General features: G+C 52.8%; 1 protein-coding gene across 5 annotated transcripts in view; it reads left to right on the forward strand.

The window, feature by feature from the left end:
- CUX2 (cut like homeobox 2) overlaps positions 1-23094 on the forward strand; it is a 219978-nt gene that overhangs the window by 172382 nt on the left and 24502 nt on the right. For all 5 annotated transcript variants that reach the window (XR_007769554.1, XM_050924577.1, XM_050924578.1 and 2 more), the window contains 10 exons: positions 2951-3074; positions 7093-7169; positions 8932-8998; positions 11808-11856; positions 14034-14138; positions 17112-17303; positions 18664-18722; positions 19246-19294; positions 19398-19497; positions 20715-21374. Coding sequence is in view for 4 of the 5 variants with exons in the window: in XM_050924577.1 (XP_050780534.1) it covers positions 2951-3074; positions 7093-7169; positions 8932-8998; positions 11808-11856; positions 14034-14138; positions 17112-17303; positions 18664-18722; positions 19246-19294; positions 19398-19497; positions 20715-21374 (1482 nt within the window). In the remaining variant the exon portion in view is untranslated. The remainder of the gene's footprint in view (positions 1-2950; positions 3075-7092; positions 7170-8931; positions 8999-11807; positions 11857-14033; positions 14139-17111; positions 17304-18663; positions 18723-19245; positions 19295-19397; positions 19498-20714; positions 21375-23094) is intronic.

Consider the following 23094-nt stretch of genomic DNA (forward strand, 5'->3'; position numbering starts at 1 on the left):
CCGCCTGGGGCTGGTTTGATGGGTGAGGGCTGTGCTGGAGAGTGCCTGTCACTGAACCATCCCTCCCGCCCCCACCCGATGCCCTCTGTGGTATGTGGAATCTGCTCTGTTTGATGCTTTTCAGGGAGGGGCCCGATCCTGTGTGCTCCCAGGGAGTTGTCTACTCCCATTAAAGTCAAGGGGCCTGATTCTCAAAGTTGATGGAGCTGTGCTGATTTGTACCAGCTGATTACCCTGAAAGGGACTGGGCAGCCAGGGAGCAGAATCAGCAGCAAACGCCACACCCTGCTGCCCTCATGCAGGCTTGTCAATCCAATGGGCTTTAACGGTCTTGATCTGCATTTTCTCCCGGTCTCTGGCAGCCAAGGGACAGGACAGAGTCTTTATCTAGGGCAGCCCCCTGCTGTTCCAGGTTCTGTGCAATAATACCATGTGCTCATTTCTTTCTCCATGAGGGTGGCACTTCTCTGAGGGCCCCTCTGCAAACCCCAGTGAAATGTCACCCAGGGTGGAGAAAAAGAAGAAGAGAGAAATGAATTCTAATGAATATTCATTAGCAACAGCACAGTTAACATTGGGGCTTAGTTTTAAAAGGGCAGTGTCAGAATAAAAGTCACAGACCAGTTCTTCAGCTAGTGTCATTTATACAGAGTTTTTCCGCAGTAGTTCTCAAATGGCTTTACAAAGAAGGTCAGGGTCTCTAGCCCCATTTTACAGGTGGGGAAACTGAGGTACAGAAAGGGATGGTGGCTTGCCCAAGGTCACCCAGCAGGCCAGTGGCAGAGCCAGGAACAGAATCCAGGTTTACTGAGTCCCTGTCCAGTGCTCTCCTCACTAGGCCCGGCTCTGGTGACACTGATTTATGCCAGCTAAGGATCTGGCCTTGTACTTTCAACAAACCTTTGTTTCTTACCATGTGTCACTAATGACTCCTCAGATCCTTAAAGCTGAAAAGGAGCCTGAACTGGCCCAAGTAGCTTATTTTGCTCTTCATGCAGCTTGTCTGGTTTTTTGCCTGTTGGAAATGCAGGAGGTCACTTTCACAACTGGCTGTGGTCAGTTTCCCTGTCAGGTTCTCAGTACAGCAGCGTTTGGGTGCGAACCACTTTGGGCCAAGACAGTCATTGCAGGGCCCGAGATGATGCAGCTAGATCCTATGAGGTGCACTGGGACTGGGAGGGTGCTCAGCAGGACTGTCCGGAAAACAAGAACTTTGTGAAAAATGTCACAGTTTCAACATCTGTTTTTTCCTTTTGCATTGGAACAAAATCTAGAGCATTCCAAAGAAATGGTTAAAAAGCAAGAGAGAGATCAAGTGCCAGCAGCCCAATGGGTGTGGCGCTTACCTGGGGTGTGGGCAAGGCAGGTCTGAGCCCCTGCCCTTCCTCATTCACCAGGTAATAGAGTTGGAGCTGCTCAACTTTGTATAAATAATGAAATATTCGTTGAGCCAGAGAGGGAGAGACTCATTCTATGGGCTGGGTCGCCCACGGTGCATGCTGTAACCAGCAGCCTGCTGGGGATGTGTGTATCTCTGATTTTGACCAGAAATTCTATCCTGGTTCTCAGAAACCTCCCCCATTAAAGTTTCTTTGAACCTGGTAAGTTTCCACAAAAACTTTTTGGTTTTGACTGTCATGGAGTTCCCAGGCGATGCTCTGGAACTGCTCCTACAAAGCCAATCGGGACACTGGTGAAGTCTCCTCTCTGTGAGCAGACTGTCTCCAGGGCAAGAAGCTCCCACGGCTCCCACCTTCCTGGGTCTGACCTTGGAGCATTCAGCATCCTCTGCCCCTCCATGCGCTTCCCACAGTGAGTCTGCCCTGGCAGGGTCCTGGGGAAGCCACAGGGTCCTGCACCCCCACTTAACAGTGAGACGTGACTCTTAGCCAGCCAGTAAAACAGAGGTTTATTTGATGACAGGAACATGGTCTACAACAGAGCTTGTAGGTACAGAGAACAGGACCCCTCAGCCAGGTCCATCCTGGGGGGCAGTGAGCCAGACACCCACGTCTGCCCTCACTCCTCCTCCCCAGCCAGCTCCCAACTGACTCACCCTCCAGCCCCTCTCCTCTGGGCTTTGTCCCTTTCCCAGGCCAGGAGGTCACCTGATCTCTTTGTTCTCCAACACCTTTAGCTATCTCCTTGCAGGGGGGAAGGGCTCTGGCCATTAGTTACCAGGAGATAGAGTGTCGGCCATTTATGTGCACTGGCCCTTTGCTCTGCAACACTCTCACTCCCTAGAAACTTAGGAAATGCATAGGGGAAACTGAGGCACCCACACAATATTCAGAGGAAACATTAAGAACAGTCCCACTTCGTCACATTGACCAACTGGCATTTCCTGACAAAAAGCCCTTTTTGTCTAAAAAAAATTCCCAGCCAATTCTAGTGCACAGCACCTGTATAGAGTAGCCTGAAGACTACCAGCTTCCAGTGTTCCAGCCCAGAAAGCTACACTCTTCCCCCCCACACACACACACAGACCCTCTTGTGCAAATCGCATGAAAATTGCAGCCACGCAGGGTGTAAATAATGACAGGCCTTGAGCTCTGAGAGCTTTTTATGGAGAAGATTGGTTTCATGCAGGCATACTGTGCTCCAGGTTGGAGACGTAGTGTAGTGTAGCGTAGACAGCTTTGCTGGTCATTTACAGACTTTCCCACCACTAGGAGCTGAAGTGGTTCGAATGAGACTATTAGCAGATGTAACCTAGCCAGGAAGCTGCCACTTTGGCAGGCTTTGGGCTGCACTCAGGATTTCATGCCCCGCTGTGATCGTCTAACACAATTGACCAACGGAACCTGCAGAACGTATTAACTCCGTGGCTGAAGTTCTGGAAATCAATTCTTTACCCCCTGAGATTGATCTCTTGGCCCTGGAAGAAGCGGTTGCTTTTTCACTTCAGTCATGCTGCTTATGTGAATTTTTCTCTCCCCTTCCCCCGCAGAGCAAAGAGGGGGAACGTCTCCAGCTGGGCTCACAGTGTCAGAGGGAGCCAGGCTCACTAGCATCAGCAGCAAAGCACTTTTCACAGACACCTTGCTGCAGAGAAATGAAGCCGAAAAACAGAAGTACGTGAGTAGCAGAGGATGGACCTTAAAACCGAAAAGTAAATACGATCTAGATCTACCTGGGGTGGGAATGTGAGTCTGTCTGTCTGTCCACATCCATATTCCTCTGTCTGTCTGTCCTCTCTATAGGTCCCCATACAGCTCTGTCTATCCATCCTCACCTTTCCTCTCGCCTGCCTAGCATTTATTCTGCGCTTCTCCCCCTGGCGAGCTAGGCCGAGGTTCACATGTCCTGCCCTGGCAACATGGGCCCAGACTCTGAGCTGTCACACCAGGCACCATCCTCTGCCTGCCCCACCCATCTCAGCTGTCTCTACTGTAGAGGTTTGCTACTGGGCCCATCCCCATGACTTAGGAGTTTCAAAGCTGCGTAAGGGATGTGATTACCGTTTGTCATTCAAATGAATGGTTCTTTCCCCAGTTATTTCTGATATCTAAGTTTCCTCACCTCACAGGCTGGCCTGTCAGCACGCAGCCTGCTCCGGCAGGGGATCGGAGTTTGAGTCTCAGGCCAGCAGGTGTGAAAGAAATGGGCCCAAAATCAGTCCTGATGTAAGTGACTTTTGGCCCCGGTGAAGTTACATTAGGGCTGGATTTGGTCCATCGGTCTTGTGTCCAGGTGCAGGAGCTCCAACAGCACTCTAGGGCGCCCCCCTCCGGCCGGTGCTCACAGTGGTTACCAGGATCCAAAGGGAGTTTTCAAACCCTCCATGGATGCAACTTCATTAGGGGAAAAGGGAGTCGCCATCTGGCCAGTGCAAACCAGTCTGAAATAGGGGCTTATGCTGGCCTTGGAAGAGATGCCCATTGGCAAACATCTGCTTGAGTGAGAGACACGTTGTACACTAGTGCATACAAGATTGTGTGTGGGTGCGTGTGAGTGTGTTTGCACATGTATTTTGCATGCACTCTGTCGTGGTGGTTATACCATCATCCTTACAACTGGGAGTTTATTTCCTATCCCCATCTGGTAAACATGGTAATTACTGACTTGTGTCTTTCTCCCTTGTGTTGTTTTGCTTGGAGGATTCAGATAAATGCAACCCAATAGATGAACCTCATTCTTAACTGGCCTTTCAGTTTCGACAGTCTAAAGTTTACCAAAGGCTCCTTTAATAGAACTTCGTTGTTACACCTTAGCATGTTGAGCTGATAAACAAATGAAGGAGCTTTAAACCCTCCATTGCAGTTCTTTTGGAGGAAGATCCTGCCAGACACAGGTTATAAATAATGCAAAATGACTTTTCCCTGATTGCTTTTTTTCCCACCTCAGATTAATTACAGGGGGGTTTTATTTTCTCCTCTGCCTGTCAGAAAATGATTAAAAATGTGGCTCCCTTATCACCTGAAAGATGCATCCACTTTGTGATTCCTTACTGTCTTCTCAAATCAATCCAGCCCCGTCCCATGCTTCTCCAGGAGACGAGGATGATTTGCAAGACACATTGCCTCATCTGTCTAACTGTGTGTGGGCCTGGTTCACAGGGACTTCACTGGGAGTGGAGAGTGCTCAGCGCCTCTGAAAATTAGACCTTTTGGCCCAGATCCTCCAAGGGATTGAGGCTGCAGAAGCTAGACGCCTAAACCCTGTGAGGATCTAGGCCTTGGAGGGGCTCAAGGTGGGCACACAGGATTACTGGCTTCTTCTGAAAATATGGGCCCGACCCAGGAGCCCCTCTCACATCCATCTCTGGGCCTGCCACTGCTACGTACGCTACCAGAGATGGGGTCCCATCCAGCACAGCACACACAGGGCAAGGCCTTTCCTTCCTTAGCAGGTTCTCTCTCTAGTGTGTTCCACCTGCACAGTGGAACTCAGCCTGTTCTGCTGTTAAGGGACTCCTGCAAGGCAGGGGAAGGCCGTTTGGGGCCTCTGGGAGGTAACTCTCAAGATGAGTCAGATTCCATGTGGAGGCCTTGCTTTCTGGTCACTGGACCGACAGAGAGTCTAAGTGGAATAAACTCTATCACAGGTCCCCAGGGAGAGCCACGGTGCAGACTGCGCCGTGACACCATAGTCAAGCTGTTCGAGGACGTGTCTTGTTGGAGTATGCTATGACAGTAGCTAGCAAGAGGGCTTGGAGGGGGGCTGAGGAAGCAGATATGCTCAGTAGGGACCCGTCAGTGCAGTCTCTGCTGGCCCATGGCTGGGCTGAGTACAACTGGAGTCCGAACTGCCCAGGCTAGTGGGGTGTTGGCATGTGCCTGGGGAACCCAGGGGCAGTGCCAGTGCTTGAGAGGGAAGTGCTGACCTCAGTTTTGACTCCTAGATCTGAATGTCCTGGTTGCTGGGGAGCTGCCACAGACTCAGTGGATCTGGGGGGCTGGATGGCCTGTGCTTTGGCGCTGTGGCTATTGAATCCAGCATTACGGACTCCCTGCTAATGATGCTGCTGCTCATTGGATCTTTGCCCTGCAGCTGTTCATTGCATGGTGCAGGTCTGTCTGGTCGAGCCAACACCTCCAGTGAAACAGGAGGTGGGGAAGGCCACCCCGATAATGGGCTGGATCACATGGGGTAGCCCAAGGGAGGGGCGACGCCATGCTAAAGCTTGCCCAGTCCCCGATGAATCATTTGCTCCAGGCAGGGTTTGCAGGACTGCAGAGGACCGTGAGTCATGGCTTCCAATCATGTGGGTGCCCCAAACGAGGCATCAAGACTATGTCTGGAAGGCCAGCCCTGCTGGAGCTGAGCTGCCGTGGCCTCCCGACCTATGCCTATGCACGGGCTCTATTCCCTCGACCTCGTCAGGAGGCGCTTACAGGGTACAGAGCAAAATCTCCCAGGTGCTGAGGCTGACTAAGTCTGCGTTCATTCCTGGAGATTTGCCAGGGGACAATGGCACACCGGGAAACTGTCCCAGAGCACTGCTCTGTCCCCTTCCAACACCAGTGGGTTCGGCTGGTGGGAAGGGGTGCTCACACTCCGCAACCCTGTTACCTTCACCAGCCACTCTTGGGCGCCCCCAGTGTCGAGGCTGAGTGTGTGCTGATATGTAACCCCTGCTCCAGTGCAGAAACCCTTCCACAGCTGCTGTCTCTCTCTGGATCACACAGATTTCTAGCTAAGGAAGAGTATTTCAGATGTGCACAATACTAGCTGGATTAGTTAACGTGTGCGATTAGAGGGTCCTGAAAATCTAGATTCTCAAAGCACTGCCTAGCTGTTAGCTTGCAAGTAAGTGACCCAGGAGGTGGTGACCAATCCTTCAGAGCCAGGAAGGTCTATTATGTCAACTCGTTGCATTGATCATTGGCTCGAGCGACGGTTACACACGGCACGGAGCTTTGCCTTCCCCCGGGTCAGCAGCGAGGCTGGCACCCTGTGCATCTGCAAAGTCTGGCTAGTGCAAATTCCTCATGGACTGTTTAGACAGTGCCTGCGTCTGCAGTGGTAGCGTTTGGGATCTGGAGCGTGTGTGAGTTGTGCTACAGAACACAGCAGCCCTGGAGGCTTAGCAGAGTGAAGGAGTGCATTAACGGCATGTACTCGCTTCTGGTTCCTTTCCACTCTTAGAGGAACTCCATAATAGCCAAATGGATTTTCTTCCCTTCTCTTGCTCTCTCTCTCTCTTATTTATCTATAGTTAGATCTTTAATTCTTTTCACCAATTTTTAGCCAGAAATTTATTTCAAGGCTGAGATCCAACATGCCAAGTTTTTCAGCCTGAAGTGAATTTTTACGGCTGGGGCTATAAACCCCTGGAAATAGAGGTTTTTAATGGAATGCGGACAATTCTAGTGGCATGAAAATGTCTCGGCTGCAATAGGCGTATAAATTTTCTAGGGAAACTTCTGAATGATGGGGTTTAAGTACATGTTAAAAAAGCGAAATGAACAGCTTGTGGATGAAACAGAGCTGTTCGTGCATTCCCTACCCTTGGAAGAGCAGAACGGGAGTGACTCTGGCTGTCTCTGAGAGCCAGCCCCCATGGCTGCTGGAGGCCCCATGCTGGCCAAGGGTGAGCTGTGTATGAGCACAGAAGGTGATCACTTATACCGACCCTTCTCTTCACAGGGGACTGCAGGAAGCCCAGATCACTTTGGCGGCTAGGCTGGGGGAAGCAGAAGAAAAGATCAAAGTGCTACATGCAGGTATTGACAGATGTGACGTCCAAAAGTCCCGCCCAGTGTGGGTCCCTGAGCCCTTGATCCAGATATGGGGGAGGGTCAGTGGTGCATTGGCTCTTCTCCCCTGGGTGCGCAGACATCGCTGCCCTCCTGGCAGAGCAGCCGGGGGTCACGTGTGCACGCCAAGAGGAGAATATGTTATAGGGGCACATCACACCTCTCTGGCCTTTATCACCATGGGACCACGTTCACGTTGGATTTGTTTGCCCAGCCCAGCCCTACCAAAGTAAGCGCCTGATGGTACCCTCAGTAAAGTCAACAGGGAGAGTCTCACTGACTTCAGTGGGAACTGGATTTCAAAGGGCTTTACAAAGGAGGTCAGTGTCATTATCCTCATTTTACATATGGGGAAACTGAGGCAGGGAGGGCCATGACTTGCCCACGATCACCCATCAGGGCAGCAGCATAGCCAGAGATAGAACCCAGCTTTTCTGGGCTCCAGGTCAGTGCTCTAGCCACTAGGCCAGTGTGACGCCATTGACTTAGTTGTGCCTAAGGACATAGTGGCCCCAAGGGTTGAGTGCCTCCCCCTTGAGTCCCCCAGCCAGAGCGGGGAATTGCACCCACTCTGGTTCTGCGGCTGGAGGGGGCTGCAAGCAGGGAGTTGCTGAGGGTGCGTGTTCGTGGCCTTGGACACTCTCTTGTGTTCCTGGTGCGCAGAGCTGCCATGTAGCCTTTTGTCAATAGCTGCCTAGAGGCGTGTGCACAGACACTGTCATGCCCCTTTGCCCTGCCACGTTGCCCACCCCATCTCTGTGGGGCTATCCCAAAGGTGTGGACACACTCAGGGCTCTGCCACACTCACGTCCTGTGTTTGGAACACCCAGGGCCATGGTACAGGAGGAAGGGCAAACTGGGCAGGAAAAGCAGCTGCTAAAGGTCTTGAACAAACAGCCACTGGCTGGGTTATGATCACCCAAGGGAGAAGAGAGGAGGAGATCGGGGTGCTATGGAAGGGGACGAGCTGTGCAGGCTGGTACAAGGCAGCACAGCAAGGCTTGGAGGTGAAATGAAGTGAAGGAAAATTGGGCCCCATCTTGACCCCCACTGCAGCCAGTGACAGCACTCCCATTGGCTTCTGTAGGGCCAGGCTTTGGCCCCATTACCAGGAATAACTTTGTGACAGTATCAGACTCTGGTCTCCCAGTGGGAGTGGAAACTACTGTGGATAATGAACTAGGGGAGAGAGGGCCAGATCCTCAGCTGGGATAAATCAATGCAGCTCCATTAACTTCAACAGAGCGACTTTGGTTCACTGCAGCTGAAGATCTGGTCTGTACTGTAGGGCGAGGAATGGGCCTATTAGATCTCTCCAGGTTTAATTTCTCTGGTTCTCACGCTCTATTTCTGCTGCTGGTGGGAACCCAGAAAGTCGCTGGTGCATGAAAAATGTTCATCCCTTCGCTAACAACACAGAGGCTAATTGAACGTTTCAGGAGCTCCAAAAAGGTTTGGGTCGAAAATCTATTAACTGGTCCTAAAGTCTAGGAACATGGTGACTATTTTTTAAAGCCTGTTGGTTTTATTGTCTTTGTTTGCATCTTGGTTTTGCATCAGTTGAAATAAAAATTAAAAACAATATTCATTTGAACGGCAGCAGAACAGAGGGCTGAGTGGGAGCCTGCCAAAGGCTGCTCGATCCACCTTCCAACCAGCCGGTGCTTTACCAGCCACCAATAAATCTCCTTGTACTTACTGCGTGTTGTTTGATTTTCCATCTGGTCAGCGCTGAAGGCGACCCAGACGGAGCTGCTCGACCTGCGGTGTAAATATGATGCAGAGGCGGCTTCAAAGTAAGTCACTCGGTTTTGTCTGTTGACCAAAGCTGTGCACAGTCCAAGCAGAGACATTGTGTCTGGTCACAGCCTTGGAGGAAGGTCTGGCCTTTGGGTTGCATGGGAGATGTGTCGAGAGACCGAGCTGGAACAAGACCCGTCATCCCCACATTCCTGATGCCAGGGCATTGCACTCTATGGTGGGGCTAATACTAATCACTTAAACCAACTGCCAAATATCTCTGGCCAGCTGTTTGCCACTGGGTATAGAGATGGGTTGTGTATATCTTCACGCATGTCACTGTCACCACCTTTCTGGAGGCTCAATCCTCACCTCTAACCAAGCTCCACTCAGTGCACCACACCAGGCGGCCGGGCAACTGTGACATCACACCACCTTTACTCCTCCCCCAAACCGGCCCCCACTGCAACTGGGTGCAGCCTCAGGGCTACCCTAAATTGTACCTGGTCAGCATTTCATTTCATCCAGCAGCCTGTGATCTCCCGAGAGGCAGTTCCAGCCGTATTCTGTACATACTGCCTGCCAGGAAGTGGGAGTGGGGGTGACAGGGATGTCTGTATTAATTTTGTGCAATTGGAAGAGTCCCCTTGCATTTAATCCAGTCTTTCACCACCAGAGCAGAAGAAAGGAAACAATACAGCTGAAGGTCACCAAGCAGCATCACAGAGCTAGCCAGCCATCTCTTCAGGTCCCAGAAGAATCACCTTCATGGGGCATATTTCTGAGACTGATGCAACAAACCCTAGATCAGCTATCAGCAGACTACTCCATTCTCTCTGAATTTGGGGTCCCTACAGGGATCTGGGTCATTTTCATGAGCAAGTGAGCTATTGTAAAGATGCCATGGCCAGGTGGTTTCTCAGTCCGCGTCAGCCAGGCCTCAGAGCGGTGCTCTAATGGTTTGAGCTTGAAGGATGGAATGAGGAAGCACCAAGTTCTAATCCCAGCTCTACCCATTGGCTGCATCCACGTATCCAAGGGCAGACTTGGGTGGCATGGCATAGATGCTCACCATGGCAAGAGGGCACTGAGGATAGGGGCAGACTCAGCAAAGAAAAGACTAGAATTTCAGGAGCAGTTTCAACTGTCTGAGAAAGTGACTTGGGAAGTCAGCCAGTCCCAGGTGGGGCGTCGAGGTTCCTAGGTTTTCTGCTAGAGAGGGAGCTCGAATAAGATCCCAGATCCAAAGACCCTCTGACTTCTGCACAGTCTTGTTGTAGATCTGGACTTCAGGTATTATAATAAGGTAAAATCAGTTCTTCCTAAAAATCGCTGGACTTTCCCAAGTCCTTCCAGACATGCAAATACACCTTGAGCCGTCTTCCAATGGCAGGGGAGAGCACAGTCACTGGATTGTGTTTAACGGGCTCCTCCACTTCATTACATGTACCTTTGCTTATTCTTTTTGTTGGTCGGGTGCCATTTACTTTTATGAGTCAGGAACATCTTTTCCCTCCCTTTGGCTCTCGCTAGCCGTGGAGATTGCCAAGCATTTACAGCTGTTCAAACGTTCTGGTCTTGCTAAGAGCGCGCTCGCACACACTCTCTCACTCTCTCTCTCTCGCGCGCGCACACACACACTCACTCATTTCCATTATGCAACAGAGTCAGAACACTTAATCATATCATACCATAGCAGATGTTCTTTGATAATTTGATATGCCATTTGTACACGCGGTGCTGTAACTGATTTTGCCTTTGATCAGGATTGCAGCCGCCATGCACGGAATGATGGGGATGAAAAAAGGTCTTGTCCCATCCCTTGGTATCTTTGCATCTTCCGGTGTCACGTTTTGGACTCCCCCTTCGGGTTCATTTGGCTTGTTTCTCTATTGTTAATTCACCAGCTAGTGGGTGTTGTGTGGCTGGGACTGGAGATCACAAATGGGAAACTTTGAGTATTTACCCTCCTACGTTAAACAAATCCGCCACCATGTACAGAGCAGTTGTGCCAGCTCTCAGCAACTGATGAAATAGTGGGTGGGAGGTAATTAAACAGATGCAAATGTTCCTCATTGACAAACAGCCCGAGATCAAGCGGCCTTTTGGAAATAATTTGGAGGCCGTGGGTGGCTCAGAGAACTGGCAGTGGGAGAAGAAGCCTTTCATGTCGAGATCCCCCCCTCACGTATAGGCATGGCTTGTTAATGACCTGAAATTGTTCCCGTCTCATGGCTGTTTGTTGTCCGGCATGAAACGAGCTGGGATGGCCTGCGGCCAGTTCCTAATGGACAGATGCCCACTGCATAACACTCGCATCATAGCTGGCACGAACTGCCTCCTTGCTGACAGTCTAGCAGAGACGCCAAGGCTTGACTGGGCCGCGGAGACTGAACTCCTGTTAACCCTGCGAGGTGGTCGCTCCAGAGCTGATTTGGTGGGGCAGGGAGGTTAGCATGACTGCTACCCAGGTAGTACCTGACCTGTGGGTAACCAGCAGACTGGTCACCAGGGCTGTCAGTCTGGCACCTTGGATGAGCATTAAGCCAGCCCAACAAAATTCCACTTGTCGGGTGGGAATGTTATTTTTGATGGGTGAGTGAAATATCTTTAGTGTTTTCTTCATCAATCGATCCCTGCATCAGCCACATTGTTGTAGGGGCAGGTGAGAAGATTTTGTGCCTAGGTCGGTATGTTTCCATGACAGTTTTGCAAGGCTGTGTTACGTATATTGCACACAGATGGCTAAAATACCATATTTCAATTAAGTGTTAAAAAGCCACCTGGATGATTAACACAATGGGATGTTTGTAGGGACACTCTGCTGCCTTCCAACTAATTTTTTTTTTTGCCTTGCTGTCTCAGGGCAGATGAAGTAGCAATGATCATGACAAACCTTGAAAAAGCCAATCAGGTGAGGAGAAATTCTTTCCGTTGAGTATTGAGCTGGCGCGGCCCAAATAACTGATTTCCTTCCCTTTGCTCCCTGTGATTATCCAGGGACTGAGGTGATTCATTCTGCAGCAGGGGCAGTGGAGGCAGAGCCAGGTGGGCGCAGAGTCCCTCAGCCATTGATGGCAGTGGCCATGCTAAACGCTCCCTCATTTTCCCTGGCTCTGTCCATGTCAGTTGCATCACCGGAGCCTTTGTATCTGTCCTGCTGGATCTGCCACCCTGGGGCTTCTCGGGATGGGGGAACTGACTCAGTGAACATGCGATCTCCTTACAGCTCTGGCAGCTGAATCCCAGGGCTGGTGAAGGGAACTAAACCCAAATCTGGTGGCCACGGCTCAGAGTGACATGGTCACATGTTAATCTCTACCAGGAACACTCCTGCGTTAGCCAGGAGACATGCAGAAGGAGACTCCTTGTGAACAGTGCAACTTTTATCCATCGATGCTCTTTAAAACTACCTGGGTTTGGTCACTTGGGCATCGGAGACAGGCCTGGTGTCCCTGACAGCAAAGTTTGACCCGATCTCTTTGGTTTGTGCTTTAGTTATCACATTGCTGTTGGGGACATGCCACCATAGTCCAAATGTCATCAGTATTATAAACCATCAGCCCCAGTATCCAGGGGGGTTAAGGCAGAGACATTGCCTGTAGGGTGACCAGATGTCCTGAGTTTATAGGTACAGTCCCAATTTTTGGATCTTTTTCTTATATCAGTTCCTATTACCCCAGCCCCCTTGTCCTGATTTTTCACACTTGCTGTCTGGTCACCATAATTGCCTGGGGCCTACAGCAAAACAGTGAATTCAGAGCTGTGTACGTTTCTGGAGTATTTACCACTCATTTAATACATTTCCATGAGGGTTTGGGTTTTTTTAAGTCACAAAAATGTATATACAAATTAGGCATGATATTTGTCAGTAGCAATTTACATGTAGATATGGCCTTCCATGCAGAAGAAGTCAGTGTCTTTCATTGGTGCATCCGACGAAGTGGGTATTCACCCACGAAAGCTCATGCTCCAATACATCTGTTAGTCTATAAAGTGCCACAGGACTCTTTGCTGCTTTTACAGATCCAGACTAACACGGCTACCCCTCTGATACTGTCTTTTCAATGACATACAAACTATGTGTGGGACCACTTTGCCCACCACTGAAAGGCAGCCACCTCTGGGGTGGAACGTAGCAGCTGTTTAACAGTGCACAGCGACACTAAACAAGAGTTTCGGCAAGAAGAGAAGAAAACAATGTCTAACTGGAACGAGGAAGTGTTTTAGATGAGCAGGAAGTAATTACCCACCTTGGGATTTGGTTGGGACAGAGGGATGGACACCCCCAGTGTTGTGCCCGGCCGGCATTGTGAACGAGTACAGGTGATTAGGACGTGGGTTCAGGCACAGTGGCACCTGTGCTGCTGCATGGCATTAAGTAGCACGTTGAAGTGATATCAGGGTCCAAACCAAATCTAAACTTGGGGAAGTTTGTATCCAGACCAGGACCTCGTGGGCAGCCCTGTTTCTGTAACAGCCCAACACTGAACCCTGGGTCTGAATACACCAAACACCGAGAACCTTGTGCACTTCCTGGCTGTTGCCCTTGGCTAGCTGAAATCCATGTGGACAGGGAGCCCATACAGGCAGTCTGTTCTCTCACCCGCACAGAGGCTAACATCCCCTCGACACCAATGGAAGCAGTGGGCACTTGCTAGGGGTGCCTGCTAGGGCACCCTGCTAACCACCTCGTCTGGCTTTCACCATCTGCTTCCTGACTGCGGCAGGCAGCAGCTAGACTCTTAACAAAGGCGGTTTGGGCTCCGCGTACCCAGAGCCTGGGTCGTTGCTGTAGTGTTGTTCTGACCCCAGGGTGGCCAGTGCTTAATTTGTGCCAGAGCCTGGCAGGTCAGGGTCCCGGCGCCGCTGGGATTGCTGCACCAGTTATGAAAGTAAAAACAATTGCTTAAGCCCTGGCACCTCTTTCATTACAAATTAAGCACCCAGGGCACCCCCAGCTCCCCTGGCTATGCAGCTTTAGGCCTGGGCGAAAAGCTCAGCACAGGAAGAGCCTCCGGCGTGTCCCTGGTTGGCCAGCTCAGCGGAATAGAGAGCCCTGCTGACGCACGTCATTTTCTTCCCTTGTAGCGAGCGGAGGCAGCCCAGAGGGAGGTGGAGAGCCTGCGGGAGCAGCTCGCATCTGTAAATAGTTCCATTCGCCTGGCCTGTTGCTCTCCACAAGGACCCAGCGGGGTAAGGGACAGAAGTGTGACGTTCAGGAAGAATGGCACTCAGCAGGTCAGAGCCTCGGCTGCGGGAAACTGGCTTCACTCCATGCAGGGCCGGCTTTAGGCCGATTCCCGTGAGTTGGGCCCCACGCCTCAGAAGGCCCCGCAGTGTCTGGAAGAGGGGGCCCCACAATGTGTGGCCCCGGAACACAACTGCTGCCAAGGGAAGGACCCTCCGCTGAAGTGCGGCCTGAAACAGTGGCAACCAATTGAATTGATGCCGAATTGCCACCGCTGTCTTCGGTGGCAGCCCAATGGCTGCTGCTGTCTTCGGTGGCATTTCGGCAGCAGCTCTTTCAAATCGGGCCCTACATGTCCTAAAGCCGGCCCTGACTCCACAGACCACACTGCAGCCAGGCCAACCTACGCCAGCTGGGGAGCTGACCCAGAGTCTGCAGTCAGGGGCATAGGAAACTTTGAGGGCCACGGTTTTCCAGTGCTCTTTAAAACTCCCTTGTGCCAGGGCCCATATGGCCTGTGCACATGGAGTGGGTTTCATGTGTGCACCTGCAAATAGCTGAGAAGTGACATAGGAACCAAAAACTGGGCCCGTCGTTGCTTTCGGAAGGACTTGGTTTTCCAGAGGGCGATAAATGAAGCACCTTTGCTGCTGGAAGCCCGTGCAGCAAGCAGGCCATAGAGTGTGTGTGTAAGTGTTCAGTCCCCAATCCTCAGGGGCACCTAACAGGGACCTAAATACCTTTGGGGACCTGGGCCTCGACTAGCAGGAACTGTGTAAGGGGTGTGTGTGTGTGTGTGTCCAATTAGACATCATAAGTCCATCATCAGACAGGAAAATGCCACTGCCAATGAAACAAAATCATCCCTGTGAAGCACACGGCTGCCTTTGTCCCAAGGGGGGTTTGTAAACCCTCCCTCTCTGGCTCCGTTCTAATGTTATGCAGGTCGTGTAGAAGACTCTGTTGCTCCCGAATCAGCGGCGTTACCCCGCTGTGGGTGGGCCCTTTGCACAGAATCCGGGTGGGAAATGTCAGATTCTTGCTGACTAGACGCCAGCCCAAGCAGAACCTCCTGCTGGAAACTCCAGAGAAGCTCCCAGAGGAGCTCGAAACGTCTTTGGTGCTTTTAGCAGTTTTTCCCTCCCATGTCCGTCCCCCCTTTCCCTTCCCAACCTTTCACTCTGTTGGGATGGATTTAGTGCTAGTGAAAGTCCTGCGTCACAGTGCTTTAGGCTGAACCCTGGATTTCTCCTAGGCCTAGTGTGTGGTTTGCCGGTATAACTGTACAGGCAGAGCTGTACTGTACCAGGATAGTTGTACCCGCAGACCCTCCCAATGGAGATGCAGCTGCACCAGCGAATACATTTGCCGATATAGCTTGTACTAGCATGGGAATCCCAGCAAACCCTGCCTAGCCTGGCCTAGGCCTCAGTTGCACATGGCTGGGGACGAAGGGGGTTCCTGTTGCAGTAGATAATGCATGTGCTGCTGGCAAACCTGATCCAGAGCCCGCTGCAGTCAGTGGGAGCCTTTCCACTGGATCACTTGGGCTTTGCATCAAGCCCCATGTCTCCTGAGTTCAGAGATGCAGGTAAAAGCCCCAGGACCCAATCCTGCATCGCGCTGAGCACTCCCTGCTCTAGCAATGGGTGTTCCCGGGGCTCAGCACTTCACAGCATCAGGCCTTTCGAGCGATAGAAATATGCATTAATTCTGGGTCCCACGCACTGCACGAGGAGTGTTAATCAGCCCGAGCCCCGGATCTTTGCGGTTTGTAAAGACAGGCTAACGCATCATTAATGAAAACCAGCATATAAAAATCTGTGTGTGTGCACGCTCCTGGTGCTTTCCTTCCCAGCTTCTGGCTTCCTGGTTCCAGCTGCTTTGTTGTCTCTAGGAAGCTCATTTAAATATCTGTTTATTTTTCCGTCTATATCCTCTGTCAATAGAAGGCCTTGCCCAGCAGAGGCTGCCCTGGCTTAGTCCTTCAGCAATAAATCATCCCCTAGTGTGGAGACACCGAGTTAAGACTTGTGTCTGTGTCTGGCCTCGTGTTTCCCTCCCCCGCCCCCTTCAGCCCCCGGAATTCAGGCAATGCCCCTCCCTGCTCAGTGTCATGGCTTGCCAGCTGCGGGACTTTGCCTTTTTATCTCCGATCTCACCCTTGCTTTGGCCCCTTGATGCCATGGCAAAAGGCTGGTGAGGTGTGAAGGATCTGGCGGGGGGAGGATTCCCCCAGTGCAGACACTATGGAAGGCAGCATAAGGCTGTTTCTCGAGGAGCCCCTTGCAAGCCTTGGGACAGAGGGTTGGTGTCGCAGTGGCTGGGCTGCAGTGCAGGGCATGCCAGGGAGGCTGCTGGAACTTAGACTGACTTCCAGGCTTGTCTCAGGTATGCCAGGGGCTTCTCCAACCCCTGGACTAGCCCAATCCTGGAAGGGTGCTACGGTGACATAAAACCGCCCAAGGAATAGTGCAGCTCCCCGATCCCCTGTAATACCGTAAATGCGTGTCCAAAATCGCTAGGCCAGGCGGAACATTGGGAACAGAAGTGATCTGAAAATCTGGTTCCTTGACCCCAGCTTCTCGGAGCTGGCTGGATGATACCCTAGCCCATGGGCTGTGAAGCTGGCAGCTAACCAAAGTGAAGCCAAAGCCGGTGCTTGTGCTCTGCGAGACAGAGCCCAGGAGCTCCATTGCCGTTCAAGACAGCTGCTGAAATGGAGCAGCTGAGCTGACGTAGGGCACTGGGTCACGCCGGCTTCTGTTCCCTCGAATGATGGAGTGTAACCGGCCACAACGCAGCAGGCAGAGCTACAGCGACCTCTGGGGAGCAGCAGGTAGCACCACGCGGTGGCTATTTCGCAATAACCCGTGGGCTGGAATCGGGAGCTTTCGGGCTGCCAGCCCGGCTCGGCTCTGATCAGAGTCCCAGGGCAGCGCGGGTGGACGGCTAACGCTGCCCCGATCTCCTTGCAGGATAAAGTGAACTATTCGCTGTGCTCAGGGCCTAGGCTCGAGGCTGCGCTGGCGGCAAAGGACCGGGAGATTCTCCGACTCCTCAAGGACATTCAGCACCTCCAGAACTCCCTGCAAGAGCTGGAAGAGTCCTCGGCCAACCAGATCGCGGACCTGGAGCGGCAGCTCACGGCCAAGAATGAAGCAATCGAAGTACGTGCCCCTTTCTGTCCCTCCAAGTAGGAACCAAGGCTCCGGCCTTCCAGCAGGGGGTGGCTGCCTGCCTCATTCCCTCCAGTGCCTCCAGAATACACAGTGAAGTGCTGAGCAGGGCGCAGGGGATTCCCCTGGGGAAATCCATCCCTGCGCCTCTGTAAACAGAGGCAATCCGAGGGGCGAGGACAACTGCTGTATGGGCCTGATTCTGATCTCAGTGACGTGGTGTAAATCAGGAGAGACGTCTCTGAAGTCAAGAGAGTCCCACTGGGTTTGGTGAGATCAGAAACAGGCCCTTGCTGCTGGAGCTGAAAGAGAATCTCCGTCAAGGCGAGTAATGCTCCAGGGCATGGGCCAGAGCGTGAGCTGACATAACTCAGCCTCCTTCCAGGAAAGCCAATGAAGCTGTGGGCCTGAGCCCCTGTCTTTGTGGGGCAGCTGAGCAGCCCATGAGCTCACACTCGCCTGAGGGGATTAGCTATCCTGCCGGCACAATGCTGGGCACAACACCCCCCCCCCAGCCCAATATACTAATCACCGTCATTAGATGTCCCCGCCCCCCCTTGGATGAGTTTATTTTGCATGTGGGCCGGGTGTCCTTCCCTGGCAATGATAAGGCTGCTGCTGTGCATTAGTGCTGCATGTTCTCCTCTTTGCACATGCACGCAGCAGCAAGAAGGGGACAGAGCCTCTCATTCACGTCAGTTCAAAGGGATCAGGACCATTTCATGTTGTGCATCTTCAGTGCACCATATAAAATCCATTTCCTAGAACTAGAAGAGACCCCGAAGGGTCATAGAGTCCAGCCCCCTGTCTTCACTAGCAGGACCAAGTACTGATTTTGCCCCAGATCCCTAAGTGGCCCCCTCAAGTAGGAACTGACCACAGCTGTAAGGGGCTGGCCAAGGGGAGGGGAAATGGGTTATTAAACCAGCTCATAGACTCAGGCTAATGGGTTTGGTGGCTCTGGATTCTCAGACATTCTGACCCCTGACATTAACGGGAGCTGCTGGGTGCTGTGAAAATTATCCTTGCTCACCACACAGCATGGGCACCACGTACTGCATGTCACAGGGCCCCGGACGGACGCTTGGCCCAAACCGGGGTCCGGCGGTTGTGAGGCTGTGGGTCTGTCGAGTTAATCGGTTTGTCTCCCTGGCGCGGCATCCCGGTGGCTTGACTCACCAGCCGAGGTCCGCACCGGGGAGGAAGTGCTGGTCCGTCACTCGGCGGCGGCTGGCTGACTGCAGACAGACAATGTGGAGGCGCTCTAATAGCGAAGGCTCCTGGGCTAGCTGGGAGCTGGGGGAAAGACCAAGCAAGTCTGACTCTTGTTTCACTCTCATTCCTTGTTTAGAAGCTGGAAGAGAAATTGCAGGCCCAGTCTGACTACGAGGAGATTAAAACTGAGCTGAGGTAAGGGCCGCAGCTGCGCGCGATCCCTTCCCTGCCCACGTGCCTGGCTGGTGTATGTGGACCCGGGAGCGCTGAGAGCCTCGCAGGCTGCTCTGAGCTGCGTGGAGCCAGGCTCCCCCAGATGTCTCCCTGGAGCTGCCAGCTGGGAGGCACCGCAGCTCTGTAGCACACTTGCCAGCCTGTCGCCAAAGGCAGAGAGCAGCCTAACCCCCCAGCTGATGCCTCCTGACCCTGGGCCCATGGAGGTCACCCGCAGATACGTAGTGAGGATGTCACATAGCATGGAGCTCGGTAGCTCGATGGCAGCACGGCAGGAAAAAGCTGTGCCGGTAGCTCTGATGGGAAACGTCAGCCGTTAATTAAAAAACCTTCCCCCAGTTTCAAAGGCCGTGCTTGGAGGGGACGGAGCGGACCTCCTGTCCAGACCTCACGAGCCATCTCCCTGTATGTCAGGCTTTGATCTGACTGGCAATCAAGGGGGAGAATTAGCAGCAGGACTCACCTTGTCTTGTTTCTCTCCCAGCATCCTGAAGGCCATGAAGCTGGCGTCTGCGAACTGCAGCCTTCCCCAGGCAAGTGCCAGAATCTGCTCGGGACCTGCTAAGAATCGGTAGCGAAATCCTTCCTCTCCAGGCAATCGATAAACATTCCCAACCGCTGCTCTCTCTCTTTCAGAGCATATCGAAATCTGACGAAGCGCTGCTTCTAGACAAAGAATCTTTCTATTCATCCCAGAAATACATTTTGGAAAAGCCAAATCTCTTAGCCAACACTGGTAGGGCCACCAAGTTTATTTTTTTATTGTAACCGTGCAATTTTCATTGTTGATTTTATATTTATAATCCTTCCCCACCAATGTATTTATTGTTAATGGTTGGAACCGTCCTTGAGTGTGTGCAGGACTCCTGGGTCCCACTGCAAACTCTCCCATCGACTCATCCGTGGGCAGTCACTGACAGTCCTGGGGAATGGGATACCTAGTTCCCTTTGGTTCCTTGAAACTGCTACGCCTTAAGGACAGCTCCCTCTATCAGAGACTGCTGAGTAAACACCAGAACAGCCTCTCAACCCCCTGAGGCAGGGGAGAGGTATTATACAGTTGGGGAAACTGAGGCACAGAGCAGGGCTACGACTCGTCCCAGCTCACACAAGGTGTCTGTAGCAGAGCTGTGGAGAGAACCCAAATTGTCAGAGGCCTAAGCCGCTGCTTTAGCCCCAAGACCATCCTTCCCCACCTGGGCTGCTGTTTCCTCCTCGTTAGCCGTTCCCCCGGCTTTGTAAGGTGTGTTGGCTTCTTTGGACAGACGGTCCAGCACAGCCATTGTCCTGAGGTTCACCTCGGGGGCACAGCTCTCTGTCGGGCAAAGGTCTGCGAGAACCTGCGGGCCTGCTGGCCCAGGCTCGGCCCTGCCCCTCCCCCAGCTGTGCCTGCCTTAGGGCTGATGGCAGGAGCTCCTCAGCTGGCATCCCCTGTCTCTGGGGGAGGGCTGGCCTCTCCCTTTGCATGTGCTGCCAGGGCTTGTCCCGCTGGTACGTCGACACTGCCATTAGACGTCCGTGGCTGGCCTGTGCCAAGCAGCGGTTTAATTGCTGTGTAAATGTTCTGGGACAGAGCCCGAGGTCTGGGACTCGCCCAGGCTGAGCCCAAACATCTACAGCACAGTCAGCTGGCATGGGCCAGCCGTGGACTTTTAATCGCAGTGTAGGCAGCCCCTACGGGGCCAAATATGGCCTGGATTCAACGAAATAGGGCTCAGCTCCACCCAGCTTGGAGTCACTCGGCCACCCTGTCCCCTGTAGCTGGCCGGGCGCTGAGGGCCCTGAGCTCAGAATCAGGCACGATGCCCAGCCACAGCGAAGATCTGGATGGTGCGGCCATGCCGGCGACAAAGGTTGTATCGCAGTCCCTGCTGCCTGGCTGGGAGCACCGGCCGTAACCCAAGTGCCCTGCGCTATAGTGTGTGTGTGTGTGTCTCTCTCTCTCGTCTCTAGAGGAGGATCATTCTGAGGACGAGTTGGTGAAGGATTCCGTGGGCCCGGAGCAGTCCTACCCCTCTCCCCAGCAGCTCTCTCAGCCCCCCGGGGAAGACCCTGCCTCCCTCAGCCCCCTCCAGCCTCTGCTGGTCCCCACCGTGGCCCAGGAAGCCCAGAGGACTTTCTCGTTGTCCCCTTTCCCCAGCATGGCTGCGGGCGAGCGGCTGCCGACGGACGCCTTGCTCCCCAAGCAAATGGTTCCACCAGCGTACAAGAGCGAGAACGGCAGCATGCTGGCCTTCCCCTCCCCCTTCTACACGGCCAAAGGCCCCCTGCTGCCCGCCAACCCCAGCCACACTGCCCCCACCAGCGACTCGAGCCCACCCAGCGACCAGTCGGAAGGCAGCAGCGCCAGCTCGGCCGACGAGGAGCAGCTGGACACGACCGAGATCGCCTTCCAAGTCAAGGAGCAGCTGCTGAAACACAACATCGGGCAGCGCGTCTTTGGCCATTACGTCCTGGGGCTCTCGCAGGGCTCCGTCAGCGAGATCCTGGCCAGGCCCAAGCCCTGGCGCAAGCTGACAGTGAAGGGGAAGGAGCCATTCATCAAGATGAAGCAGTTCCTCTCCGATGAGCAGAACGTGCTGGCGCTGAGGACCATTCAGGTGCGCCAGCGAGGTGAGTGGCCCGGAGGGGGTCGGCTCTCACGCTGTGTGAGCTGAGGGAGGGCAGTTGTAGGATTTTCACGTTGCCTTGCTGGGCTACGACCCAGGGAAAACTCCCTGCTTTGCACTAGCAGCTGGAAGGAACCACAACCCCAATTCCCAACGCCCGTGAACAGCAGCCTTGGGTCTGATTCTGCAGGGTGCTGAGCACCTGCCACTGTTGACTTCTGTGAGCATGGAGGGAGGCTTGGGGCCTGGTGAATAATAATGATTGAAAACAAACCTGGAGGGGCTGCATCACTGAATGCGCTTTATTCATTTCTTCTGATGAGTGGCATTTAATTATTCATGGTAATGTTTCAGGGAGTCCCAGTCAATGTTCAGGAGAATGTTTTGTCAAAATAACAAAGTCTTGACGTGAGACCTCAGCTATTTAATAAACAGTCTGAGCAATTCTCTAGCACATCCATGCAAGGGAGTGTCGCAAACACTCTCAGCCAGGGAAATCTTACCCCTGGCTTATAGCAGGGGAAACTGAGGCACCAAGAGGGGAAATGACTTGTCTCAGGTCACACACAGTATATGTCAGAGCTGGGACTAGAACCTAGGTAGCTTGGCTCTTCAATCCTGTACTTTAACCACAAGACCAAGCAGCTTTCCTGTGAGGCAGGATGGGATGTTCCTGCCTTTTCAGATTAGCAACATGAGAATTAGGCAGGTGCTCGGCATCTCTGGACAAAATGGAGCCACTTTTATTAAGGAGCTGAACTTGGCCTGTATTTCTCTAGTGCCTGGCTGCCTGCAGCTCCAGGCCATTCAGAGTTGAACAAATACAGACTCGGCTCCCTAAAAACGCACCAGATGACATTACGCCATAGGCTAAAGCCGTTGATAGAATCAGTGCCCTCTGCCAGTCATAAACCAGAACGTTGCAGGGTACAGATCACCTAGCGTCATCTGCTGTGTACATCCCAGTGGTGAGAGGATCTTCTGGCTCCTGTGTGACAAGGGGCAGGACCCTGACCAGACAATATAAAGTGAGACTCAAGATGCTGCTGCTCCTTTGTCCATGAGGCCCTGGTCCCTTGCAGACTTTGCCCTGCTGCAGCCTCTCTCCTCCCGCTGACAGGCAGGCTGTGGATTTCTCTGTGTGAGACACTGGAGTGACTCACTGACCTGCTGCTGCTGCAACTGGGAGCAGATTCAGGTCCTCTGGGGGCTTGGGACTAGCAGCATTTTCCAGATGTCTCGTTTTTAACCCCTTGGTCCCTGATCCTCCCACAGCTCCCCCTGCACTAACCCTGGTTGGGCACAATCCAGGGGTGTGTCAGATCAGTGCGGTACCGTTGTTTTGGCTTCATCTCTCTGGAAATGACCTGCGTTAGCATTTACCAGGCACATTAGAAATCTCAGCCTGCTGGGCCAAAGCTGGGCCCAGGCAGTGCAGATGGAGATGCCTGAAAAGCAGAGAACTGAGGGTACCCGCCCCAAACCTGCAGCATTCAGAGTCCATAGAGGGTCCAGGGGAGGACTGGAGAGTGCGCAGCTCATGCAGTCACCTAGTGCAGCAATAATTTCTGTTCTACTTCTCAGGAAACACTTCTCCAGCCAGCTGCTTCTACACTTCCCATGGCCTCTAGTACGGTACTTTCCACCAAATACCCAGATGGTGCCTGGTATCGCAGAAGTCACATGAGCTCCCCGGTCTTTAGTGTACCGGAGGTGGCACATTA

Source organism: Gopherus flavomarginatus, chromosome 15 (genome assembly GCF_025201925.1).
Source record: "Gopherus flavomarginatus isolate rGopFla2 chromosome 15, rGopFla2.mat.asm, whole genome shotgun sequence".
In the NCBI taxonomy this organism is placed as follows: Eukaryota; Metazoa; Chordata; order Testudines; family Testudinidae; genus Gopherus; species Gopherus flavomarginatus.